This window comes from Diabrotica undecimpunctata, chromosome 6 (genome assembly GCF_040954645.1).
Source record: "Diabrotica undecimpunctata isolate CICGRU chromosome 6, icDiaUnde3, whole genome shotgun sequence".
Classification (NCBI taxonomy): domain Eukaryota; kingdom Metazoa; phylum Arthropoda; class Insecta; order Coleoptera; family Chrysomelidae; genus Diabrotica; species Diabrotica undecimpunctata.
Genome location: NC_092808.1, coordinates 92,510,542 through 92,537,175, shown reverse-complemented (window position 1 = coordinate 92,537,175; position 26,634 = coordinate 92,510,542). Strand labels below are relative to the sequence as shown.

The following is a 26,634-nucleotide window of genomic DNA, read 5'->3' as shown; positions in this document are numbered from 1 at the left end:
GTCTAGACTCTAGAGCAGTGGTTCCCAATGGGGGCGGTACCGCCCACCGGTGGGCGTTGAAGAGAGATAAGGGGGCTTTTTGGGTCCAAGGAAAATTTGGGGGGCGTTGAGGAACAGATACTGCTTATTTAACTGATTTATACGATAAATTTAATGATGTCAAAACTTAATTTGTATAGGCAAAATTTGGGTCGGAGACAATTTCATCAGTTTCAAAATCTTTCCTCTGTGGAGACAAATGATGAAGACATTCTGGTATATTGCCAGCACTTGGAACCACTTCAAGAAGATTTTAGGAATAGATTTCAGGATATCCTTGGTCTGATTATTCCAGATTGGGTGCTAGAACCGTTCTCAAGTTTAGAAACAGCAGAATTATCACTACAGGAGGAATTGATAGAATTGTCAACAAATGAAGAGTTAAAAGTGAAATTTAAAAATGGATATCAAGAATTTTGGCTGCAATGTCAAATTTCAGTATTATATCCAGCTTTATGGGCTGCATCAAAGAAGTTTTTCATTGCCTTTCCTTCATCGTATTTAGCCGAAAGAGGATTTAGCATAGTCAGCAATTTATTAACAAAATAGAGAAATAGACTGTCCATAGTGGAGCGCGGTGATTTAAGATTGCTGATGACAAGTATGGAACCAAATATTGACAGATTACTATCATTACATCAAGCTCAGCCTTCTCATTAAAAATGTTATATTATTATTATATTGTTTTTTATGATATGTATTTAAGTTAAAGTTTGATCAATACATGAATACTGTATTTTTGAATAAAACATTTTTTTTTTAATTTGTTGTTGCTTGGATTAGTTAAGGGGCCGTCGAATCATATTTAAGGTAGCCTTTGACCCAAAAAAGGTAAAACAATTGTGAATGAAAGTGCGTTACTAATTTTAAGAATGGAAGAGTTTTTTAAGGGGGGCGTTAAGTATTTTGTTTTTGGAAAAATGGGCGGTAGGCCGAAAAAGGTTGGGAACCACTGCTCTAGAGCGTTCATAAAAATAACATTGTGTTACTTAATAACAGGCGGTACTTGGTTTGTCTTTAGTTCCTTGCGTGGAAGACAATGATGCTAGATAAAAAGTATGTTTTTTATCCCGCCAGGTATTAATGACGCACGAGTAAAGAACCATGGACTGAACTGTAGTTGTACAATCATAGTCCTTTCAGGTTTCAGTCTGAAAGCTGTCACAAAATTGCTCACTTGGTTGTTGACCATAATTACGAGTATTTCGACCACATCTTCACTATTATTTATATCTTACTATAGCGTGTTCTAACAAATAAATATTGCAAATTTTTATGTAGAAAAATATTGATATCATGTAAAAATGAAACACGAGAAACATAATCTAAAATAGTCCTTATTTGGTATCTATTTTTAGGTTAATTAATAATTATCAGTGTGACTAAGACCACATATAGCAATTATAATTTTAAACAACATCTGGACTACAGGCAACAAAATATCAATGAAACTCTTGGCAACCTTGAAACTGAACTTGGTAGACATCAAGTGAATTATACATTACATATGTCATGGTCACACATTAAAAATTAATTTAAACCTACAATTTGCCTAGCTTTCTCTTTGTATTTTAAATTTGACAAATAAATAAAATATATCTTCTAATTTTATAAAAAAAAAGGAATGGAAAATTTGCGTAGTTTGTTTAATTATATTATAGGATGAAAATTCTCGTGTTTGTGGATTTGAGGCAATTACTAATGATGCTACTTTTTCCCATTTTTTTTCTCCACAAAATGCTTTTACTTCAAAATCTGTGAAAAAGGCTTTTTTGTATGTATGTTTTGTATGTCTTTACTTCTAGTCTGATTCAATAACTACGTTCAGAAATTTCATATTGTTTTTATTAATATTATGTATATTTCTCAGATTTTAATCTTCACCTCTGCCCAACTCTCCAATCAGCGTGCTACAGACATCTCTTCTGGATAACGAGATCTAATTATTTCTTTCATGATGATGGAAGTCTTACTTTTTCCTTCCTGCTCTCGGAATGTACTTTAGTATTTTCTTTGGCGATCCTCCATCATTCATTCTTATTAGGGAGAGACTTGCCCAGTACCGGACAGCTAAAGTTTTTAAATACATATAAAGACTAACAATGCAGTATTTTAAAAGTAAATACGTTTATTATTCACACAAAAATTAATATTCGTAAAATTTCGTTGTTAAACATACCAAATTAACAAATAAAAAAAGTTTTTTTTTGTTGTGCTACAGAAACACTTGCCCAGTATTGGACACATTAAAAACACGTTAATCGCATGGGTAGCATAATTTTTTTTAAATATTTTGTGAGTTATGTAAAAAATATTTTTGAATTTTATTTGCTTACAAATGTTTATTTTGCTCAAATTTCACACTTATTTAAAACTTTGATCAGATAAAAGGCATATATCGAGCACAGTTTAATTAAATCTTGCCCAAGTACTTTCGATCCCTAGATCATCTTCAGGGGCATTCGTTATTGACGAAATGCCCCTGAAGATGATCTAGGGATCGAAAGTACTTGGGCAAGATTTAATTAAACTGTGCTCGATATATGCCTTTTATCTGATCAAAGTTCATTTATTCGAGCATTCAACCTTATATTTATTTACTTATTTAAAAGTAGATTTTTTTGATCCGTGTACGCCACGTGCGCCCACCTCTTGTGTGTAGTGCACTGTATCCAATCTTCATTTGTAGTTCTCCGCAGATGAGAGTAGTTTCTTCTTCTTTATTGTTCATTTCTAAACTTATATATATATATATATATATATATATATATATATATATATATATATATATATATATATATATCGGTTTCAAAACGTCTTGCGTCGTTGTCCGATGCCTAATTTCCACGAATTTCTATCATTCCACTGTTCTTCGGTCAAGTCTCGGGAGCTCATTGCCTTTGTTATTCCCTCCTTCCATGTTCTTTTTGGTCTTCCTCGTTTCTTACGATTTGGTGGTATCCATTTCATGGCGATTTTCGGTAGTCTTGTTTCTGGCATTCTTTGAACATGGCCATACCATATAAGTTGTTTCCTTTCTATGTCTGTTGCCAGTGATCCATCTACCCCCATCCTATTTCTTATTTCATCGTTTCTAATTCTGTCTGCTCTAGATATTCGAAGTGATCGTCTAAATACATCCATTTCTGTTGCTTCGAGTTTTCTTTTATTGCTTTCTGTTAGTCTCCATGTCTCTGTACCATAGGTTAAGCTGGTTTTTATGAGAGATTCATAAATATTGTATTTTCGTCTTTTACCAATTTCTGAGCTCCAAAGAACTCCGTTAAGGCATCCAATTGTTCTACGGGCCTGGGTTATTCGTTTTCTAATTTCCCTATTGTCTGTGCCTGTGGTGTCGAAATCAATTCCTAGGTAGGTATATTCAGTGCAGAATGCAATTTCGGTTGTGTCCATCTGAATGTTGGATAGTTCTGCGCCTATTGGGAGATATTTTGTTTTTTGTGTATTGACTTCTAAACCCCACTTCTTGTATTCTTCCTGTAGTTTTCTGGCCATATATGTCAGGTCTTCTTTATCGTTGGCTATAAGGACTTGATCGTCTGCAAACTGTAGGGTATATAGGCAAGTTTCTCCCAGATCAATGCCCATTCCTCTACACTCTCTTTTCCACTGATACAGTGCTTTCGCCACGTAGATTTTAAACAATGTGGGGGATATGCAACACCCCTGCCGGAGTCCCTTGTTTACAGGAAATTTTTTTGAAAGTCTATTTCCAATTTTTATTCCCGACGTTGATCCTTCATAAAGCTGTTTAAGGGCGTTAATTACTGTGTGGTTAATGTTTGTTTCCTGCAAAACTTTCCATAGCTTTTTAGCGGGTACAGTATCATAGGCCTTCTGAAGGTCTATAAACATAAGGTGGGTTTCTTGATTGGTACTTGATCTTTTTTCTATTATTTGTTTCAAAACAAACACATTATCGGTGCAGCTCCTTCCCGCTCTAAAGCCAGATTGTTCCTCTTCTTCTTGTTCCTTATATTCTAAATTCTAAATACTAAACTAAATAAATTTAGTCATTTCTAAACTTCCACTACTTAATATCGTTAACGTGAAAGTTGTCCATTCACATCAATACTGTTTGTTTTTTTTTCTTTGTTCAAGCTGTTTGATTTGGATTTTTCTGGCTGGTTGCATTTCTTTTTCTTTTTTCTCTGCTGCCTTTTTGATCTTCTCTTGTAATTGCTTAAACCTTTTCTGCTTATAAAACATAGTTTTATAAGCAGATCCAGTCTTTCCTCAAAATCTCACTCTTTTCACTTCGTCTCTTTCTTTGAATAATTTTCTTGCTAGCTTCGTTTGTTACAGATGAAACTTTGTTAGTCAAAATTTGAAATAAGAAAGGCTTGGGGCTCTGAAGTCTATCGCAGGATTTAGAAGATAGTAGCTAAAGGTAGAGCTGTCAAAGTATAGCTGCTTGATGCCGAAGATGTGCAGGCCGGAAAACTGCAACTGTGGAACACGATTTTAGTGGTTTTTCAGAATAGGTAGATAAAGCTGCATCAAACCTGTCTGTTAAGGCAATGGTGGTCCAAATAAAGGCTTTGTTATGCACGAGACTGTGTCACTATGGGCTTCATCGTCTTCAGAGAAGTGAGCTGCAGCAAGATAGTCTAGATCTGTAAAAATAGTCTTCTGAAATGGGTATAAACCGGTACAAGCAAACTCAAACTTTACAAGTTCCATCTTACAAATAGTTTGGAAAACTGTTTTAACCAATCCAGTAATGTCTCTTTGGGTTATTTTAAGCGGCGATATTGGTTCACCCACTTTGCACAAGCCTCATTGTACGAAGACTTGAAGGGTCTCATTATTGATCGGTCAAGATTTTGTGGGTGGTGTGAGGGGGTAGACTTATCATGTGAACATTGTGGCCATTAACTATCAAAAAAGCCGAGATTCACAATGGGATTCACTCGAGCAACAAATATTTAGCCAAAGTAAAAATGAATTGGCAGTGATCCACCCGCTTTGTTCACAAGCAAAAATACGCATACTTCATCAACTCGTCTACCATCTTAACCCTACCAAATATAAATAATGGAGGTAAAAATACATCACCTGTTACTTTGATAGATAGTAGCACAGTTATATTTCTGCCTTTCTCTCGCGACGTGATTTTACTAACCTGCTTTTTTCCTTTCTGCGACAGAACCATTGAGTCATTGACATGGCCTCAGAAACTCCCGTCTCATAGTAGTTAAACACCTTTGAGGGAGTAAAGTTAAATTTTGATAGCAGTGCTTCATATTTGTTGAAGAAGAGGTCCACTTGTAGTTTGTTGAAACTGACCGAACTATTTGAATACTGGTTGACTGTGGTTTTCGCAATGAAAGTTAGGGACGGCGGATCATGTATCATGCAATATTTTTTCTTTATTAGGTTTGTGCGAAAGTTTTAAGTGCTCAGCTAACTTAAAAACAAATCTTAAAAATTCTTTTGTTCATAGGCATCATCTTGTTGTCTAAACATATTAAATGCTCAACTAATTTGGTTTCTGGTTTTTCAGAAAATTACTTCTTAAAATGACCGATAAGTGGCTTCATATCCATTAAGTAACTTGTGCTATATGCTCCCATAGCTTGCATTTTTAGGTAGTGGATCTTTTGGTCACTATGTACAAAACGATCTATTGCTATCTTCTAAATGTAACATTTTTGCCAATAGTGAGCTGGTTATTTTTGAACTCGTTAAAGCGGCCGAACTTTTTATTAAAACTGACAGATTAATTAGGTAAAGTTAAGATTTTATGCGACACAATGAGCTATAGAGACATCTTCTGGAACTGGTTGAAACTCAATCGGCAATTATTTATGCTTTGATGCTCTTGAATGATTTTCCTTTTGGCATTTTCTTAATTCTGTATAGTACATCCTTTTTTTTTTGATCTTAAAACACAATGGGACCTCCCTATGTTATTTGAAGTTTAGGAGAAAGATTTCGACGTCATTTTTGATAGCCTACTTCAAAGCTTCCATTCGTGGATAGAGAATTATATTGATCTTACGTCGTATAACTGGCTATTTGGATATGGTGTCGGGCAAGGTCGTGGATATTGTTCAGTCTTAACGTTTGGTCGATGTATTCCTGGGTACGACCTTCTTCCAAAGATTTGCAGACGAACTCAAGATCACAGGATAGTCGAACTTCACGTCACAACATCAAAAAACTAATCTGGTCAGTAGTTTCATTTGCAGCCGTTCGGTGAGCAATTAGGAAGAAATAAATGTACTGGTTCCAGTTTCTTTGATGTTTGGATACAACTTTGGACCGTTCGATTTATACTCTCTACCATTTCGCTTGACTGATGACGCAGGAGTGTAGTTCTGGTGATATTGGCACCAATCAATCGGCAGAGGTATTGGAAAATGCCGATTCGAAATTTCCGTCTTGGGGGTGTTTCTAAGAGAAAGGGTTTCTAAACGGGTTTCTAAGGGAACGTCAAAACGGCTGAAGAATTCTTTAACCAGAATATCTGCAACTTAGTCCATTTTGTAAAGTAATCCACTATTGCCAGGATATATTGATTTCCAATACTCGTTTTTGGAACGGTCCTGCAATATTAATGGTTACTCTCTCCATAGGACTACCAACATTGACCTGTTTCACTGGTATCTTATTTTTATCAACTGGACCATTACCTGTTGCACATAATTCGCATTTTCCTCGCCATTTTGTTTTATATCTCTGTAGTTCAACTATTTTACTTTTGTTTATAAAAACAAAATTTGTTTAATTTATTTTACTTTTAGTACAACCGTTTTCGAACCCTTTGTAACCTCTTCGCAATGCCAAACTGTTCACCTGATAAACCGTTATATAACTGATGCAATATTTCTGACACTTTACTTTTAGGTACAATCAGCTGTATCTTTTCTAAACCAGTGTTATTTTCAAAGGTTCTATACAGAAGATCATCTTTTGTCAATTTCATTGACTGAATAAGTTTTAACTTCTGGAGTACACTCGCGATCATAAAATCCGGGTCATCTTGAAAATTTCAAGTTTCTTCAATATTTTTGCCTCTGGTGCAGTAATAACCTTTTTTTTGGCTAATGTATTTTTTATTTGTCATCAATGTTTGTTTTGAAAGAAAAAAAATGGTTTTTTATTGTTTTTATTGAAAAAAACAGAAAACAAATCAAATTGTTGATAAAACAGACATAGGAAAAAATATGGAAAATACAGAACGTGGTAAAAAATCAGTGAAATTTCAATGACCAATATCGTGTATTGCCTCCCCTTGCTCTAATAACCTCTTGCAGACGACGGGGCATACTCTCACTTTTTCTCCGGATTACATGTTGTGGTATGTTATTCCACTCACTCACTAACAGATCCTTAAGCTCCTGTGCGTTGTTAGGAGGAGGTGTATGGGTTTGAATACGTTTTTTCAACTCGTCCCAAAGATGTTCGATGGGATTCAGGTCCGGAGACCTAGCTGGCCAGGCTACCCTCGTAATTCCAACTTCGTCCAAGCATTACATACTGATCCTGGTAACGCGCGATCGCACGTTGTCCTGCATAAAAACGGCGTTTTCTTCAAGCCGTGCGATGTTGGGCATAACATGTTCTTCCGGAATCTCCGTAATGTACCTTCGTGCAGTTAGGGACCCATTTTCGATGAAGGGTAATTCTGTGTGGAAGTCGGAAGATATACCTCCCCAAGCCATGACCGAGCCTCCACCAAATGGCATTCTTGGAGCAATGCAAGCTTGTGAAAATCGTTCACCGGTTCTCCTCCAAACTATTACACGTCCATCGGATCCAGTTAGGCAGAAACGGGATTCATCTGAGAATAACACTTTGCTACAATAGTTAATTACCCAACGCGCGTATTGTCGAGCAAAAGCTACTCGTGCAACTCGAGGCACCCGGCGAAGTAGCGGTCCTTTAGCCATTACCCGAGAAGATAGTCAAGAAGAACGAAGTCTTCTTCTGACTGTTGCAACACTAAAATTGCGATTTCGTACTTCCTCTAGACGACTTTGATGCATAACCGCTGTTGAGGTCCGGTTTCGTAAAGACTGAAACACAAGGAAACGGTCATCTAGTGCCGTGGTCGTTGTTCTTCGTCCAGAGCCCGGTCGCCTGGTTAGCAAACTTGCCTCCTGAAAGCGTTGAAGCACTCGTTGAACTGTAGAAAGGCTTACGCCAACAGTTCTTGCAACGACTTGCCGTTGAGTGTGACCGTCTTTCACAAGTGCAACAATTTGTGCCGTTTCAACAGTCAAAGGCATTTTTGTCAAAAAATAAACACCAATAATGGCACTAATAAACACTAATGGTGGCAATAATAAACGTTTGTCCGTTGCATTTGAACAGAAAGTCGAAGCACAAACGAGATATTTAAAACAAGCGGAGTTACAGGTAGCGTTCATTTTGCGAAGTGTGCACTTTACCGCGAAATTGGCACTGTTGGAATTCTTTGTTACAAAGGAAACCGCAACAATTCTCAGAAACATGCATTAGTTTGTATTTGTGTTATTATTATTTACGATAAAGCTCGTTAAAAATGAAATATCGGTGATTTTCAAGGTGACCCGGATTTTATGATCGCGAGTGTATATGCAATTTTATCTTGGTAGGTTGGTTTTTCACTTTTACGCTTCTAATCCTAGACATGGATCATTTTCTTGAACATCTTATAGCTATTGAGATTTCTATTAATCATTTTTGACTGTAGTTCATCACACGTGGCAAGGCCTTGTCGAAAAGAACGCGGCATTTAAATGGATTTTTGCTGTCCTGTGCTCCAAGTCAGAATCCTCTTCTTGTAATCTCTTTAGCCATCTGGCATTTGACCTTTCAGATTACGAAATTGTAGAAGTAACTTTAGAATTGCGTGATTAGTTCGAAGAAGGAACTATTGGCCATATAGGTGTTTGTGAAATTGTTTACAAGCCATTATAACACCTAGAAATTGTAGGTGTTCTGTAAAAACTACTGATAACGAGTAGTTTTTTCTGGTTTCGACAAGACTTTGCTAAAGTAAGCGATGCATTTTTTTTTTGTCCATTCTGAATCTGTGAAAAAATGACTTCTATGGCAGTGTTACTAACATCCGTATCCAAAACAAATATGTGACGAAGGTGGCCTGCTTCGCCAACATCTCAGCTCACATTTTTTTGGTATTCTATGACGGATTATTTTCCGGACCATGTCTTTCAAACGTTCATTGTCGTGTTCACCTTTTTCTCCACTAGCTCGAACTTCTGAAATGCGTAATCGAAAACATTCTATAATATGCCGTCTCTCAAACCATTAACGAACATATGTATTGTTATTTCCTCCAAAATGTTCTTATGAATATTGATTGAATAAGGACTGATCCTTCTTGGTCTTTAGGAATCGATTGTAAAATGTCAGTAACAATAGTTGGAAATTGTCTAAGAAAAATGGTCCAAGAATTCCTATCAAACGATGGCGATTTGAATCTCATGTGATGTGTTGATTTTTCATTTGTCCATTCTTGCTTTACTATCTGACCTTGATATGTTGCGGCTCTTTTAGTTCAGTTGGTAATGTACCTGTAGATGGACCCCAATACTTATCATGGGTTTACATTCTTCTAAATTTTAACAATCTTTTTTTTTATCCGCTTTAGAAGTTTCTTCGAAAATTTTTGAAACTTTCATGAATTTCTCGTTCTTATGTTGAGAAGCTTCATCGATTTTGTGGAAACATTTTCGAATTTCTTATCGGTTTTTTAGAAACTTTTAATTTCTTATCGACCTTTTTAGAAACTTTCTAGTTTCTCATCGATCTTTTAAAAAGTTTCTTCGATTTTTCCCACGATTATCTCCTCCGCTGACTGGAATTCGAATGCCTCTGGGCCGTCTCCATTGTTGATGAGGAGCCCTTTTAATCTTTCTTGAAGGACCTTCTTGGAACCATAGGAATATTTTAGCAACATGGTCGACCGAACACATGCGATTTTTTTCGATATTGTCTTTTTAAAGTCTTTACCGAAAGCGAAAGGCTAATGAACTAATTGTTCTCATAATTACAAACCATTTCAAAAGTCCAACGTTTTTTTATTTCTGTAAACTATTCCAGATCCGGCTTTGAGACAGTAGCATATGTTGTAGTAATATTGTATTCTCATGATTTATCGTCCTTCGAAACTATCTTTGTCAAATATGCCATGGCTATGACCATATACTCACATTTCAGCTTTCTCTTTTCTAATCCAGACTTAGGATCAACTTCGAAGTTGGTTTTTGAGGTAGTTAATATTGCAAATGCCTAACTGGGGTATCTTGGATTCTTAAAGTATAATATATGTGTGATATTTTTTTGTTATATTTATGATCGCTTATTGATCATCATCCAACCCTCTGCGTCCAAACTTGAACATAGGCCTACCCTAATTTCTTCCAGTTCTATCGGTCTTGAGATTGCTGCAGTCAATTCCCAGCGATTATTTTGACGTCGTCTGTCCATCGTGTAGATGGTCTATTGAAATTGATACACAGATGATTTTTTAAGCGTATAATACTTTCTAAATTATTAATTTTACTTTAAAACTTCCTATGCTGGCATGTATACAAGAGATCTCATCATCTCGTCATAAAAAATAAATGAATTTATATAATAAATTAAAATTGTGCCCACGCTTTCAATATAGAAGCTTATACTTCCATATTGTTTCTTTAAATTAAAACGATAATAAAACAATGCTGTAATAAAACAGTGCGAGGGTGACTACCTATTGGCGGTTTCCGACAGATATCATTGTGGGAGTATACAAAGATTATATAATGTGAGATAATATTTTAATTCTGCATCAAAGCAAATAGTATTCATAACTTGTAGAATATCTGGAGAATGTAAACAAAATAACATCACTAATTAAGACTGATTTATTCCTACACTTATCGTAATTTTTAAAATATAAAACTAAAAAAATTAAATGGTAAAATATGTATATGCTTGTTAGAAGAGAAATCGTACAGTAATAAAAAAGATAAAATATAATGATATCAATAATTAGGCACAAAACTAAATTATTCTTCGTGTGCCATGTGCTTGGCCGCACGACGACGACATTGTTCCATAAGTGATTTGAGTAGGATCTTTATTAAAGTTTTTGTTAGTAACATAGTAAATAACATGTATTATTTTGTCACTATTTAGGATTTTAAAAGTCTTCTTCAGAGCTTGTAGTTGATGTAATTTTTGCAACATGCAAATTGAGGCAAACCATCCTGGGGTATTGAGAGTGCAGCATATGTCGAAATATTTTCAAAATTAGAGTAGAAGGCTGACCGTTTAGCAGATAAAATGCGTTGCTTTTCCAGTGTAGATAAAAAGAACATGTTATAAAATTACAAACATTTTGTTAGTAGGGGGTTATTTTTATTAATATGGGTTGCTGAGGAAATAGTTGCAGCTATTTCCTTGGGGCGGACAGGTATCATTGTGCAATGAGATTTGGAGATTAGGTGACGAAGGTAAGGTGTGCTAGGGGGTAGCTTCAAGGGAATTTGCTTATTCGTCCGGGAGTTGGTCGATGCACGTTTGCATTAGGATTGCCGGGGGATGAAGTTTTTTGTATTTGAGTGTGGGGACTCACATCGTTTCCGATGGCAGAACAGGTCTCTTTTTAGGGTCTCTTGGATTCTGGAACGTGGCCCGTTTATGACTTGGGGAGTGAGATTCGCGTTCCGGCAGTTTAACCTCTCGATAATTGTGGGGATGTTTAAGATGTGGATTTCGCCGCAGACGAATCACCACTTTTTGTAGTTTGCTCTATGTAGGATATGGCATTTGGTACTTAGAATTTTTCGTCTCTGAGAGGCTTTTAAGAGACAGTAGATGTTCGATTTGTACTCTATAATAGGTCGAATATATATATATATATATATATATATATATATATATATATATATATATATATATATATATATATATATATATATATATATATATATATATATATATATATATATGGATGAGAGTTTTTACATGCGTTTTGCCAATTCTTCCTAAAAGTGGATTTAGAAGTCGTGCTATGTTTCTTACACTACCTAAAGTTTCCTTTAGATCAGTATCTCAGCTGAGAATCATGGTGAACAGGACTCCCAGATAAGTTGCTGTCTTGCTGAAAGAGAGCCTTTTTCCTGTCAGTTCCAAAAGGTATTGGCTTTCTACTCGATGTGTGATTTTGCAAGCATAGTTTGCATAGGAAGATGTCTATGATGTTCATGGTTTGTGAGGAGTGACCAACTTTGAATCGAAATTAAAAATTTTGGATAATGTGGAATTTTTCTAGGAATTTTTTAAGTCTTTCCTTAAGAAGCTTCTCATAGATTTTGTCTAGGGTGTTTAGAGAGATCAGTAGGATTCTGTGCTGGTACGGGGTCTCCCTGGTCGTGTTGGCTAGTTTCCTTGGAGTGGGAAAATAGCCCAATAAGTGGTATGCATTAATTATTTTGACTAGCAGCGGGATTATACTCTCAGGAAGTTTTTTGAGTCATCTTCTGTGTATGCCATCGGGGCCAGGAGCTGTTTTTGTTAGCTGCACACCTGCCTCTGACGAGGTCTTCGTCTACTGGGGCAACTATCGGGTGATAATTGCTCCCATTTAAGGCAAATGATTATAGAGTATGTACTCTCTGTTCTGTTTCCCGTCTAAATCGCTGGTTCAACTTTGGGTTATCTGAGGTTTCTAAGGCCACCTAGAGTGAGTTTTTGAATACATCGACCTTATCTTGAGGATGACTTATTATATTGTTGTTTACTGGGAGGTGTGAGTGGGTTTGAATTTTTTGTCTGGTTAGGATTTTAAATTGTTCCAGAATTTGCAACCTTCTCGGTATTCCAGATGGGAGGTAACTCGCACTCATTGTTCTTGTTTTAGCTTGTTGACCGCCAGCCTAATAGATGCCTAGAGATGGTTATATTCTATTTTGATAAGTGGATCTCGGTATCTTTTATACTCTCTGATTAGTCTGAGCTTTATATGGACTTAAGAGAGAATTTTATACTACAGCCGTCAGAGACGAAAATGCCACTGAAGCTCTAAAAATTATACGAACAACATGAATTTTGCTGAGGATGTCAATTTTTTGAATTCAAAAAATATACAAAAAAGTTTACCACTTTTACCCCCCGGCTTCCCCCTAAAACACCCCATCGTAGACGGAGGAAAAACGGAAAAAATCAATTTACCAAGAATCTGTACGACGTAGAAAAAAATGTTTCAAATAAAAAATGTAGCTGAGATAATTCTAAACAAAAATGTTTAGAATTATTCTAAACAAAAATAACGGTTTCGTGGACGCCTTTCCTGTGACGTGTGGTCGTTTAAATACAAATCGCACATCGTTTATTTATTGCGCAAAAATTTCATACGAAACTGTACTCTTTACCCTTCCTATCATTACGAAGCAGAATTCGCCAAGCGTTGGATTGTTCACCCATGGACAGGGAACGTGAGATGGGTTTAGACCGTCGTGAGACAGGTTAGTTTTACCCTACTGATGACTCGTCGTTGCGATAGTAATCCTGCTCAGTACGAGAGGAACCGCAGGTTCGGACATTTGGTTGACGTACTTACTCGAGCGGGTAATGGTGCGAAGCTACCATCCGTGGGATTATGCCTGAACGCCTCTAAGGCCGTATCCTTTCTAGTCAAAGGTGGCAACGATATCTCTTGGAGTTCCGAGAGTCGAAAGGCTCAAAACAATGTGACTTTACTAGGCAATCGTAGTTCGCTACGATTGTCGCACGAGCCCTTATTTCCGTTGAGATTATCGGTTTACGGTGGAATTGATCCTTGCCAGTAGACCAGATTTTTAGACGGACGAACATGGGTATTATAATCTTTTGGATGTTGGAACTCGGAATTGTCTGTAGACGACTTACGTACCTGGCAGGGTGTTGTACCTGGTAGAGCAGTCTCCACGCTGCGATCTATTGAGACTCAGCCCTCAGCTTGGGGATTCGTCTTGTCGGTTAGACGAGACCCCTGGTATTAAAAAATAAAGAAAGCCGTTTTAACGCGATTAATAACGATTTTTGGTTTCTGTCGATAGGACGCTTTGATCAAAAGATATCGAATTTTACCCGCCGAGTTGATACAAATTTTATTTAAAATTGATTTCGCGTGCGTAACTAACATTCAAAATCGCCGGCACCAGTAGCTTTAAGTGTTCTCTCTGAGAAAACGAGTCATTCTACACAAAAAGTGATAATAACCATTTTTCAGAAATTTTATTTTTTCAAAAATTCCCAAGATTTTTGTCTTACGATCATCTGTTCTATAGATTGCAGGAATTACTTGTTTGGGATTGGTAAGGTCAGTTTTGACCAGGAGCGGAGTGATTTAAGGGCCGTTATTACTAAAAAAACGAAAACGCTACAAATAAAGGAAAAACCTTACCTAGCTTACATAGGGAAGTTTCTAGGCCTCATAATAACAAATACAAATATGTAGGTAAGAAGAGATATAGAAGTCCACATCTTGGACATCCATAAATATTCCAAAAATTACTAAACAGCTCGCAGAATAGTGAAGTTTTTGATTATAGTGATCGAAAACCTCCAGTAATGGAGTGCACCAAAAGAATAATAGATTTGAGTAGATTTGATTATATCTAGAATTATGTAGGGTCCTTCGTACTCCTTTTTATCTTTTATTTTTCTTATTTAATGCCAATCATTTATACTATTAAGTTAAACTTCTACTGTATGTACATTAGAAATATTTACTCTGCATCAATAAGACATTTACTTACATATATACATTTTTTTAAATAAATTATAACTGTAGGCAGTAACACAACAACTGTTAAGTGAAATTATAAATTAATAAGCGTAGGGAAATGGTGAGAAATCTCTGGTATGTAATTAGCATAGTTATCATTTTACAACTAATTAACAATTAATATAATTATACTTATTCTGGCTACGTAAAAAAGAATTAAGCCCAGTCTTACAGTTTAAAAATAATGAATATTTACATACGTGGCATGAACAATAATAATCATTGAAAATGAATATATTGATTATAAACTATATTGTTTATAAACCGCGATAGAAAAATTTATTATTTTTAGATGTGACTAGAGAAATATTTTAAAAAACATACGAGGACGAGGAAAGCTAAAAAGAGATTAAAAATCATGGGTTAAAAAGTTTAAATACCCATAAAAACAAAACAAATATTTAAGTTTGCGATGGCCCCATATTAGAAGTATTTTAATCCTTAACTATTATAAGTCAAAGGTAATTACATAAGTATCTATAAGACCAATTTTTTATATAAAGAAAACAAACAAATTTTTTTTGATAATATTTTTATTTATAAACTGAGATTACGAAATGAAGTACCATAAATGATTTAAACACAAAAGTTATTCTTTGCATTTTATGCATACCTGAACACAACATTGTAAACAATATGGGCATTTTACACTCTTCGCATAGTTCGTTTTTCTGTATTTCTTGGCTGGACAGAGATGACTTCTCTTGTCTTTTCGATTCTCATTGGCTCAAGGAGGCTCAGGAGCACTTAAAAATTTAGTTCCAAGATTATCTGTCTCGAATATTTGCCAAGCTCGAATATGTCGGGACACATTGGAGTTATATATTCTTCTCTTCATGTGTGTAATGTACAAGCTTTGGGCTAATTGTTTTAGGAATTTTACCCGAGAGATAGAATTTCCTTTATTTACAAACTGATATAACACTCTGGTACTCTGGTCAATACCTGCAATATTTCGAACAGCAAAAAACACTGCCATTGGCCATCTTTGTGATCTTCGAGCTACAGAATAATTGGCACATTAATGATCCAAGACATCCACACCGGCCTTTGTCGAATTATAAAATAAAATTATGTGGGGTTTTTTTGTTTTCTCATCAATAGCATTGTTATGGTGCATTGTAGATATCAGTATTGCACTTTTGCCTTTCTTATGTACATAAAATACCCTGATAACATCAGAAATGAATCCAAACAAAGAAGAATTAACTGGCCTTTTTCTTTGAGATTGAAATTTTGAAGTGATTCGTCGTTTATTTTTTTTAATTGTGCCAACGTAAGTGATATCCTTTTTTTTAATTCACAAAACGTTTCTACCGAAGTGTACCAGTTATCGCCAGTCACATTACGTCTTTTGCCATGAATTGGTTGAATAACTCGTAAAACCACTTCGGTAGGATGAGAGAAGGGTGATTTTGCAGTTTTGTTTTCGTTTTTGCCACTGTAGATTTCTGCGTTATACATGTAATGCCTCTTGGAATCTTACAAAATTTAGCTGTTTAGCTGGCTTATTCGGAATGTGCATTCTGAAGCAACGTCGTCCCTTGAATGGAACTAACATTTCATCAATAGTCGAAAAATATCCAGGTGCATCATATCCATGCAAATATCCAGCATCATCAAACCGGAGACACGACATTATAAAGGAAAATATTGCTAGTCTCATTGTACATCTAAATAGATCGCGGCCTGTTCCAACAGTTGCCACATTAGAGCAAACCAATAAACGCTTCCATTTCTGCAATATTAACGGGATGTATAAAAGCGGGACCGAATAACTTTCTGGAAATTTTATTGCGTTTGAATGTCCCGTATTGCTGTTTGATAAAATTCTTTCGTTGGTCCAAAGCACTACTTCTTTCAATATATCTGGAGTAATCAGAAATTTCCAAGTGTCTATAATAATGTCAGGAGTATTAGCGCGAATGGCACGTTTTAAACCAGGCAGAACTGTCACAATATTCTCTTTGAGAACTTTAGTTCTTTTTGGAGGACCTTTCAACCATTTTGTTTTGTCTTTTCCATAGTAGTAATTTCTTTGCCTTTCTTCATTCATTGCATCTTTATTTTCAGATTGGTTGATCTCTTCACTGGATAAAATTTGAATCTGCTCTTCATCTGATGGATCTCAGTGAACATCACTGAAAGAATAATGATCACTAAAAATTTCATGGTCGCTATCGCTTTGATTGCTGCCATCGGCCAGTTGGATGACATTGGCTCCTGCTTGTATCTCCTCAGCACTCACTAAAATATTTATTGAAGACGACGCCGACGTTGACGCAACATTTTCCGGATCGTCAACCCAAAAATCCTCACTAAGGCATCAATATCTTCGACGGTAAGGTTTATTTCGAGCAATTTTAAACTGAAAAGAAGAAAATACATATTATATTACTTAAAAAAACAACACTTCTCACAAGAAAAGAAAAAGAAAAGAGAAGTGAAGACATCAGAAGAAAATGTAACGTACAGTATATAAATGAATGGACATGGACACAAAATACAAAAAAAGAATGGAATAACCACATAAGCAGAATGGAGGAGAGCCGTGTCGTCAAAATAGCAAGAGATAAGTCATCAATTGGCAGAAGAAGTATCGGCTGACCGCGCAAAGGATGGAGTGACGACCTTTCATAGAGGTATTAATCCGCCAATGAACAAGCAGAATTGCTTATAAAGAGGAAGAAGAAGAAGAAAAAAAAACAACAAAAAAATCAAATAAAATAGCCGCAGCCAAAAATTACTTAATATGAGGAGAATGTCGAGAGCTCTCTGAGTCTGACAGACCCAGATTATAGTCGCAATATAATGCTTTTTAAAAATATTGTCCGATCTATTGTGTACTATATGCAACTATTGTGATAACCGATTTTGTATTATAAACACAAATGCACTTTTCTTCTCGAAGTACTAAAAATATTTACATTGGCAATAAGTTCAAGCTGTCTGACTGTAGGGTATAAAATAATCAGACGCCAAAATTTGTATCATTTTAGTTTGGTGTTCCAATGACTGCAGAGTTCAGTAATTAGTCTTTTAAATATGGTTTTGTGGTGAGAACTCGCAAAATGCCGTGGCTGCATTTAATCATCATGTCGTCATCATTGCTTCTCTTTTGCCGACTAGATAAGAAGAGATCTCGACAGTTTTCGAGGGTCGTTCCCTTTTTTGGGCCAGAACATTGTCTCTAGGGTTGAACGGCTTGAGTTCGCCCTCCGGCTGATTTTAAATGTAAATAGACATTTCACATTGGAGTTTTATAGTTGATTAGAGATGTATTTATGTATTTCATTTTATGACTTAATTGTCAAGCTCTCCTTAGGGGTCCTAGGTAGAAAGCAACTAGAGTTGCTTGAGAGGACTCTCTCAGATTCAGCAACCCATTTAATATCATTTAAAGGGTTTTACCCACATATTTAGTGGCTTTACTCATGTTTACCTAGCAACTGCACTGATCATGGACTTATTAGTCCAAAAACGTTCTGTGATGTAGCCCGAAAGGGTCTTTTTTAGAATATATATACCTTTTATAAAGGATTTTTTTTAAATAAGAATGTATAAGTTTACGGCCTAGATTATCGATGTCGTCACACATTTCGTTTATCCGCTTTTCCTTTGCATCTTTGATTTTTATGTCGATGTTCCTTGAATTTCTCTGTATAATTGTGTATTGCTTTTGTGTTTTCTTCTCTCGTCCATAAGTGTCAAACTACCTTTCGTCATCCATTTTTTCCGTTTCTTGTTTTCTTCATTCTTTATGTACTCCGGCTGTCGTATGTTTTATGTTTTGCAATACATTATAGAAGATATTAATAATAGTAGATACTTTTTCTACTACATATTATTAATATCTTCTATATTAACCTATAAAATCATTTTATTGAATCAATCATGGAGTAAGTAAATAAATATGTATTTCTTTAATAGAAGGGGGACATAAAAAAGTGTTTATGAACTTGATAGACTGTGTAAAAGAAGGAAGCCCGGTGTTAATAGTAATTGCTTTGTTTGTAAGTTTTTGTAAATATTTGCAATATATTTTCTGCGAATCCTTCATTTTTAAATTACTTTGCATAATTCTTCACTTCAGGTACTAAATTTTACCGACTGTGATATAAGGTACCCTCTTGTATAAGCAAGCATGTTGTTGCTCAAAGTTCACATATTTATGTAATTATAGGTCAAACCGTATAATCAATATGGCTAATGGAATAATGAGGGTCTTCTTAGATATTCGCTGTTAGCCGCATGCCTTTACCGGACTGGAAGACATTGGTCTATACATTAGTGATATTGACTTTATTTTTCAAGCAATATACTATAAATTTATAAGTAAAATCACAAATGTTTGTGGTAATCTCAAAAAATTTGTTATATAGAAATAAGTTCTACCACTTATTTTTCTGAATAACAATACTTTACGAAAACAATTTTCTTTTAAAAAATGTTGTTATCCTCTTATAAAGGACTTATACTGAAATACATTTTTATTTTCGTACTTAATGATTAATAACTATTATCAACCGTTCGATCATCAATCAAAATGATTTTAAACAATGATTTTTAGTATACAGTGTGGGGAAAATACAAGCACTTCGTTTATCTTAAATTTTATTTATTTATTGTTAGTCTTCACTGTTAAAATATAATCTCCGACTTACATCAAGACCGCATCGATTTTGATGAAAGTGTCTAGCTGGTTAAGATAGGTGAAAAAATTTGAAAAGGCGATATTTCAAAAATAAAAATACCATGTTGTTCTATATCAAAAAGTATCTGGCCAAAAAAATTTTTAGACCCCTAGACCCAAACATAACCGCAAAAAAGTTAAAACGCGTTTTTTTCGTTTTTTTTACGATATCTTCGGTTCTAATATTGGTAGAAACCCATTCTTTTCTTCAATTTGTAGAAAATCAAATTTTTGAACGCTTTTGAGATTTTTAAAATTTATTTAAAAAAACTGTCTGAACGCCATGATTATGAACCGATAATATATATACATATATATATATATATATATATATATATATATATATATATATATATATATATATATATATATATACAGATTGAACGAATTTAAAACGGAACATACGAAATCAATGTATTTCGGCTCAACTCCGCTCTAGGTGGTTGGCCAACAAAAGGTTGTCAAATAATTATATTATAAAAATCCAATACTTCAGCGGGCTGCTGGATTCTGAATTCATTCAAGAACAAGTCAAGCAGTTATTATGCTGTCAAACCACTTATCGCTTCCTTATAGTCCAAGAGATAGAGCCGAAATTTTGAACTGATCAGTAATATGACATTTCTCTATTGGAATATATTCATTGTAACTGGGTTAAGACTTTGTCTTACAGGCGGACGCCCCTCGTGGTACAGGGGGTGTAAAATAATGAAAAATCATTTTTGGACTAGCCGGTTGATAGTAAAAAGCCCATGTTCTACATAAAAAAATACCAAAAAAATGTTTAGACCCCTATATAAATTCCAGTAACTCTGAAGCCATTGATAGCTATCTCAGCCTTCTGATATTTTAATGTAGGCTCTCCCAAAAAGCTCCATTACATGATAAGCACTAACAGGCTGATTACTATGTCGTAACCATTGTCGAAATTCTTCGCTGTACATGGCTTTTAGAGGTCCCATGAATGTATTGTTAAGTGGTTGTATTTTGTGTGATGAATGGGGTGGGAGTGATATAATTAAAACATAGTTTTGTCTGGCCAATCGATTAAGTTTTACAAATGCTATAAAGTGTTGGAACCACATTGTAAACAGATTTGCTTGTATCCATCCTGAGGGATGTGCCGCAAATATGGTTCTCGGTGGAGCCCATTTTTTTTAGTTGGTCGCTCAAATTCTTGCGTGGAAAAATGACTAAAGGGAAAACGAAGATTCCAGTTGCATTCATACATGCAACGATTGTAATGAGAGATCCACGCTCAGCAGATGTCAGTGCAGCAACTTGCCTTTTTCCACGCAAACTAATTACTTTAGCCACTTTTGACTGTACGATAGATATACCACTTTCATCTACATTTAAAATTCTATCAGGGGTAAATTTTTCTTTGTCATAAACCTCTTCTAGAAGATTTAAATATCTATCGGTATTTTCTTTACTGAATCCTAAAGCTGTCGCAAAGGACGTGCCAATTTGTTTTCGTTCTGATAACTTCTTTTTGTGGCGTTTTAAAAAAAGACTTGTCCATTTTTGCCCAGCCATTTCATGTTTGAACGTGATTCCTTTCAGCTAATTGTACAGCTATTCTTCGTAAATCTGTTCGTGTAAGGCCAAATCATGATGCTTCCATGGCTAAACAATAATTAACTAGCTCATTCTCAAGTTGTTTGCAAAAAACCGGTGGCTTACCAACTTTTCCATATTTTTCCATATTTTTCTTTGGCCAATCGTTGCAGAGTTGATCTTGGCACATTATACATCTTACTGGCTTTTTTTTAAGCCCATTGTCTGTTTTCAGAGAGCGTCAATCGCCCTTGACATGTCCGAAGGGGACCATGATCTAAATGTCTTTGTTTTCGGCGTGATATCTGCAACAATATTATCTATCAATTTCAATTTTACAAGCCAAAAAAGGGTCCCACATTGGGAAATTTTGGGGGGCCCGGATTAAGCAACGCTTAACTAGGGCCCGGGTTTAGGCAAGTTCCTCTAAGTATTTCCAGGCAAGTTGACTGTAGAACGTTTTCAACTAGAATGTGTAGTTTTTTCACAATATTGAAATGAATGAAAAAAGTCGCTTTGTTTATTAAATGTTAATAAAAAACCATGACGCAGGAAAAATATCGAGACTCACGAGATGGTACGCCTTTTCTATTGACTTCCCCTAGATACTCCAGTTAAAAAATAGCACCCAGTAATTTTTCGATTTTTAAATGCTTCATTTCCTGGGGTATCATTGATATTTATAATGTTTACGTTAAAAATCTTGTAAATATGAGCAACCTATAATGCAAATTATCAAATAAAAACTACGTAAGAAAACAAATGTATTTTATTCATGCAATTACTCGTTCAATTACTCACTTTAGGAATGATTTGAGTGAATTTTTGATCGTTGTGTCACTACGAAGTTTCACATTCATTTCTGACTAACACCACCTTACTGATAAAACTGTCAAATAATGCAGCTTCATCTAGCAGGAAGGTGAGGCAACGCAATGTCGTTTGCCCAATCGACATAAGTAGTTTCACATGCCGCTAAAGCAGAAAACATTGCCATAATCCCAAATGGGATCATCTGACTGAAAAGGGTTAAATACAAAATTGTCACCTTCACTCGGTTTGTATTAGGCTTACAGCAAAAATAAATTTTTTTTTGTGAGCTACATTTTGTCCATTAGTATCGAATGCTTTTGCCAGGTCTAGAAACACACAAGCAGTAGGTTGGTTATTGTCAATTTGATTGTATATTTCATTGGTGATTTCCATTATTGTATCATTTGTCGATAAACCTTGACGGAATCCAAACAGAAGTGGTAATTAGTGAGATTGGTCTGTAGTTTGACAAACTTAGTTTATCTCCTTTCTTGTATATAGGAATTACAACTGTTTGCTTAAATTTGTCTGGACATTGACCAGATTTAAATATTAAATTTATTAGTTCCACCAACGGTTTGATGATTTGTTTATCTATAATTTTTATTGTTTCTGCTCTAATGTTGTCAATACTGGGTGATCTTTTCTTCTTAAGTGTTTTAATAATTCCCTCAATTTCACTTTCAGAGACCGGTCTTAAATACATAGAATGCATCACGCTGTTGTATTGTGGGAAATACGATGTCGGTGGTGTTATATTCTTGGCATAAGTTTCTCCAATTTCTGTAAAATGACGAGCAAACGAATCGGAGATAGTTTCACCATCTGTTACAGTAGTTCCTTCTTACGTAACTATTTCTTTAATATTTCTTTCGGTTTCTTTACCTGTCAAATTTTTAACAATTTTCCACAGGTTTTTGGAAACATTCTAGTTTTTCTCAATTTCATTTCTAAAATAATCTTTCTTAGCATTTTTTATTAATATATTTATGTGTTTTCTATAATTAAAATATTCATTTTTTTTATTAACATTATCAGGATCTTTGACATGTTTACTTTTACCATGTATTAAAGCAAGCACTAAATAACACAAAAAAACACGAAATTTGTGTAATAATGGGAGACTTCAACGCTAAAGTAGGAGAAGACGTAACTCCTGGAGTTACTGGAGGATTCGGTCTTGGGAAAAGAAACGAAAGAGGTGATAGATTGGTGGAGTTCTGCCAAGAGGAAAACTTTGTTATCACCAACACATGTTTTAAACAGCCAAAAAGATGTCTCTATACATGGATATCACCGATAGATGGCCATGGTAGTGTAATGCGTAACCAAATAGATTATATCATTATTAACAATAGATTTCGAAACTCATGTAAATGTACTAAGACATATCCAAGTGCCGACGATCTAGAATCAACCTAAAATTAAAGACAATCAAAAAGCCTTCCATTACAAAGAAATACGATAGACAAAAACTAAAAGAAGAAGAATTTAAACATCACTTTGAACAGACAATGAATGAAAAAATTCGAGACAACATCACACAAGTATACAATATACCAACAGTCGAAGAAAGATGGGATAACATAAAGAATGGTATCATCGATACAGCAACGCAAAGTGAAACTGTCACCCATTATAAAAAGCAAGCGTGGATGAAAGATGAAATAATCGAAATGATGGACGAAAGAAGACAGCTTAAAAATAGAAATAACTCAGAGTATAAACGAAAGCATAATCTGATTCGAAGAAAAATCAGGGAAGCCAAAGAGTTATGGATGCGAGCAAAATGTGAGGAATTAGAAGAATTGCAACGAAAACATGACGAATTTAACACACATAAGAAAATGAAAGAAGTTACAGTACACAAAAGAAATACACCCATAACATTAACGAATAATGAAGGTCATGCACTATCCCTAGAAGACGAAGTAATGGAGGAATGGGAAAACTACATTAAAGCATTATTTAAGGATGATCGAGGATCACTACCTAACTTAAGTGCAAATACAGGACCATCAATCTTAAACGCTGAAGTAGAAAAAGCCATACACCAAGCCAAAAACAACAAAGCCAGTGGACCAGATCAAATATACAGCGAATGGCTAAAATTACTCTCAAATGACAATATAAAAGAACTCACTGTACTTTTCAATCAAATATATGATACCAGTGAAATTCCATCGGACTGGCTAAAATCGATCTTTATTCCTCTACCTAAGAAACCAAACGTTAAGAAATGTAGCGATTGTAGACTCATTAGTTTAATGAGCCATGCCGTTAAAATACTGTTGCATATTCTTCTAAACCGAATTAACAACAAGTGCGAAGAAATAATTAGTCAAGAGCAGTTCGGGTTCCGGAGATGCCATGGAACTAGAGAAGCACTATTTTCTATGCAAACACTCCTTCAACGATGTTGGGAGGTAAGAAAACCCGTATATATGAGCTTCATTGATTTTGAAAAGGCATTTGATCGCGTTCAGCATACCAGACTAATTACCGCCTTGCAGAGCATCCAACTAGATGAGAAAGACATCAAACTTATTGCCAAACTTTACTGGAACCAAACAGCCATTATTAATACCAACAACAGAGAATCAAAGCCAATCAGTATTGAACGAGGCGTAAGACAAGGCTGTATACTATCTCCCACCCTCTTTAACGTGTATTCTGAGAATCTATTTAGGGAAGCTTTAAAAGATCAAAAAGGAATTATCATAGGAGGAGAAATAATTAACAATATACGGTACGCCGACGATACTGTGATTCTAGCTGAAAACATCGACGATCTGCAGGAGCTAATCAATAGAGTTGACATGGAATGCACAAAAAGGGGACTGTCGATAAATATCGATAAAACTAAATACATGGTGACCAGTAAAGTGGATATCGGCGCAACCCAACTGATATTAAACCAACAACCGCTGCAGAGAGTTCAGAGATTCAAATACCTTGGATGTTCGATTACCCAAAATCTAGATCCATCCTTCGAAATTCGATGTAGAATTGAACAGGCAAGAAACTCATTTAAAAAATTCAAGCCTCTATTCACCAATAACTCATTAAATTTGGATATCCGTGAAAAGTTTACAAGATGTTACGTGTGGTCTGTACTTTTGTATGGATGTGAAACTTGGACTTTAAACGCCGATATCATGAATAAAATCGAGGCGTTTGAGATGTGGTTGTATCGAAGGATACTAAAAATTCCATGGACTAGCAGAACTAGAAACGAAGAAGTTCTTCGAAGAATGGGACATCAACGAACTCTATTAAATATTATTAAGAAACTAGAATATCTTGGACATATAATCAGAGGACCAAGATAGTTCCTTCGGCTAATTCTCAACGGTAAAATCGAAGGAAAGAAATGGATAGGACTGAAGAAACTCTCTTGGTTGAGGAATTTGCGGCAGTGGACAGGTTTGACAGCGGACCAATTGCTATACGTAGCGCAAGACCGAGATCAGTATAAAAATATTATAAGCATGGTAGTCGCCGACGTTCCGTAGGGATATGGCACTCTAAGAAGAAGAAGACGATACAAGAGATTTTTTGGGTTTATGGATTTAACCAGACCTGCAGTTATCCAACTTTGGCGCTTCTTCTCATGTTTCTTTATATAACTGTCTTTTACTGTAAGTTTGTTAAGAATTTCACATAATCAATTGCATTTGACATTAACATTTTTAGAGGCATTATATTCACTCCAGTCATAACTTTCTTTTTTTAGTTCTTTGTAATTGATTATGTGTCGTTCTCTGCTTAGTTTTGTATAACTATTTTTAGGTTAAGTGTATTAAACAAATAACAGTCGCTTTATGATCAGTAGCACAAGTGTCCACGACTGCTGCTTTAGTTTGTCTAATAATTCCCTGTGATTTTAAAAAAATGTGATCAAGACAACTTTTAGAATTTCCTTGTATTCTTGTATATTTGTTGACCATAGATTCAAATTGGTATTCATACATCAAATTGAGGTATTCGTAAACACGTTGATTAGTTATATCCTTAATGTTAATATTAATGTCGCCGAGTAGTATATGGCACGCTAATCGTTCTTGTTTTTGTTTTTCTAAATATTGTTTTAAGTCTTCAAGGAATTCCTCCACGTCACCAGATGGTGAACGATAAAGGCAAGTAACTAAGATTTTCTTATTACTTTCTAATTGAATAAGTAATTCAATTGCTTGAGAATGCCCAATCATTACCTTTTTATGCGAAAAAGTAATGGTTTTTTTTATATATACTTCTACCCCGTCATTTCTATTGAAACTTGAATTACTATAGAAGAATATGTATTCATGGTTATTGTAATATTGTACATCACATAGTTTAAAAGTTTCAGTTAGTACTATCAAATCAAAACCTGAATTTAGTTGACTTAATACTGCACTAAACTCATCAATGTTTTTTGTTAAGCTTCTAATATTTTGGTGAATTATTTTTAAGTTGATTTGATTATTTTTCATTTAATGACTTATAAATAAACATCCATAATAGTATACAAGGCAACAGTCTGAATTGAAATTTTAAAAGAAAGTTGTAGGTTCGTTAACCTGAATTATTTATTTCGAATTAATTTCAATTTTATTACAGAATCATAAATACTTTTTGACACTAATTTAACTAAATAGACCAGAAACATGTTTAAAGTAAAAGTTCGAAGAACGATATGATTTATTATAACTATAAATGCCGCAGTATGTTTCTAATACGAGTGATTATATTGATG

General features: G+C 35.0%; 2 protein-coding genes across 2 annotated transcripts in view; both read left to right on the top strand.

The window, feature by feature from the left end:
• Window positions 1–26,634, top strand: part of kst (spectrin beta chain, non-erythrocytic 5 kst) — a 267,491-nt gene that overhangs the window by 15,827 nt on the left and 225,030 nt on the right. The gene's annotated exons all lie outside the window — the stretch shown is intronic.
• On the top strand, window positions 157–588 carry LOC140444529 (SCAN domain-containing protein 3-like). Its single transcript, XM_072536288.1, has one exon. The coding sequence runs from the start codon at window positions 157–159 to the stop codon at window positions 586–588; it is 432 nt and encodes a 143-aa protein (XP_072392389.1).

What these genes read in the sequence shown, in the direction of transcription:
- LOC140444529 (XM_072536288.1), top strand. Translation starts at nt 157, where the DNA reads ATGTCAAAACTTAATTTGTATAGGCAAAATTTGGGTCGGAGACAATTT.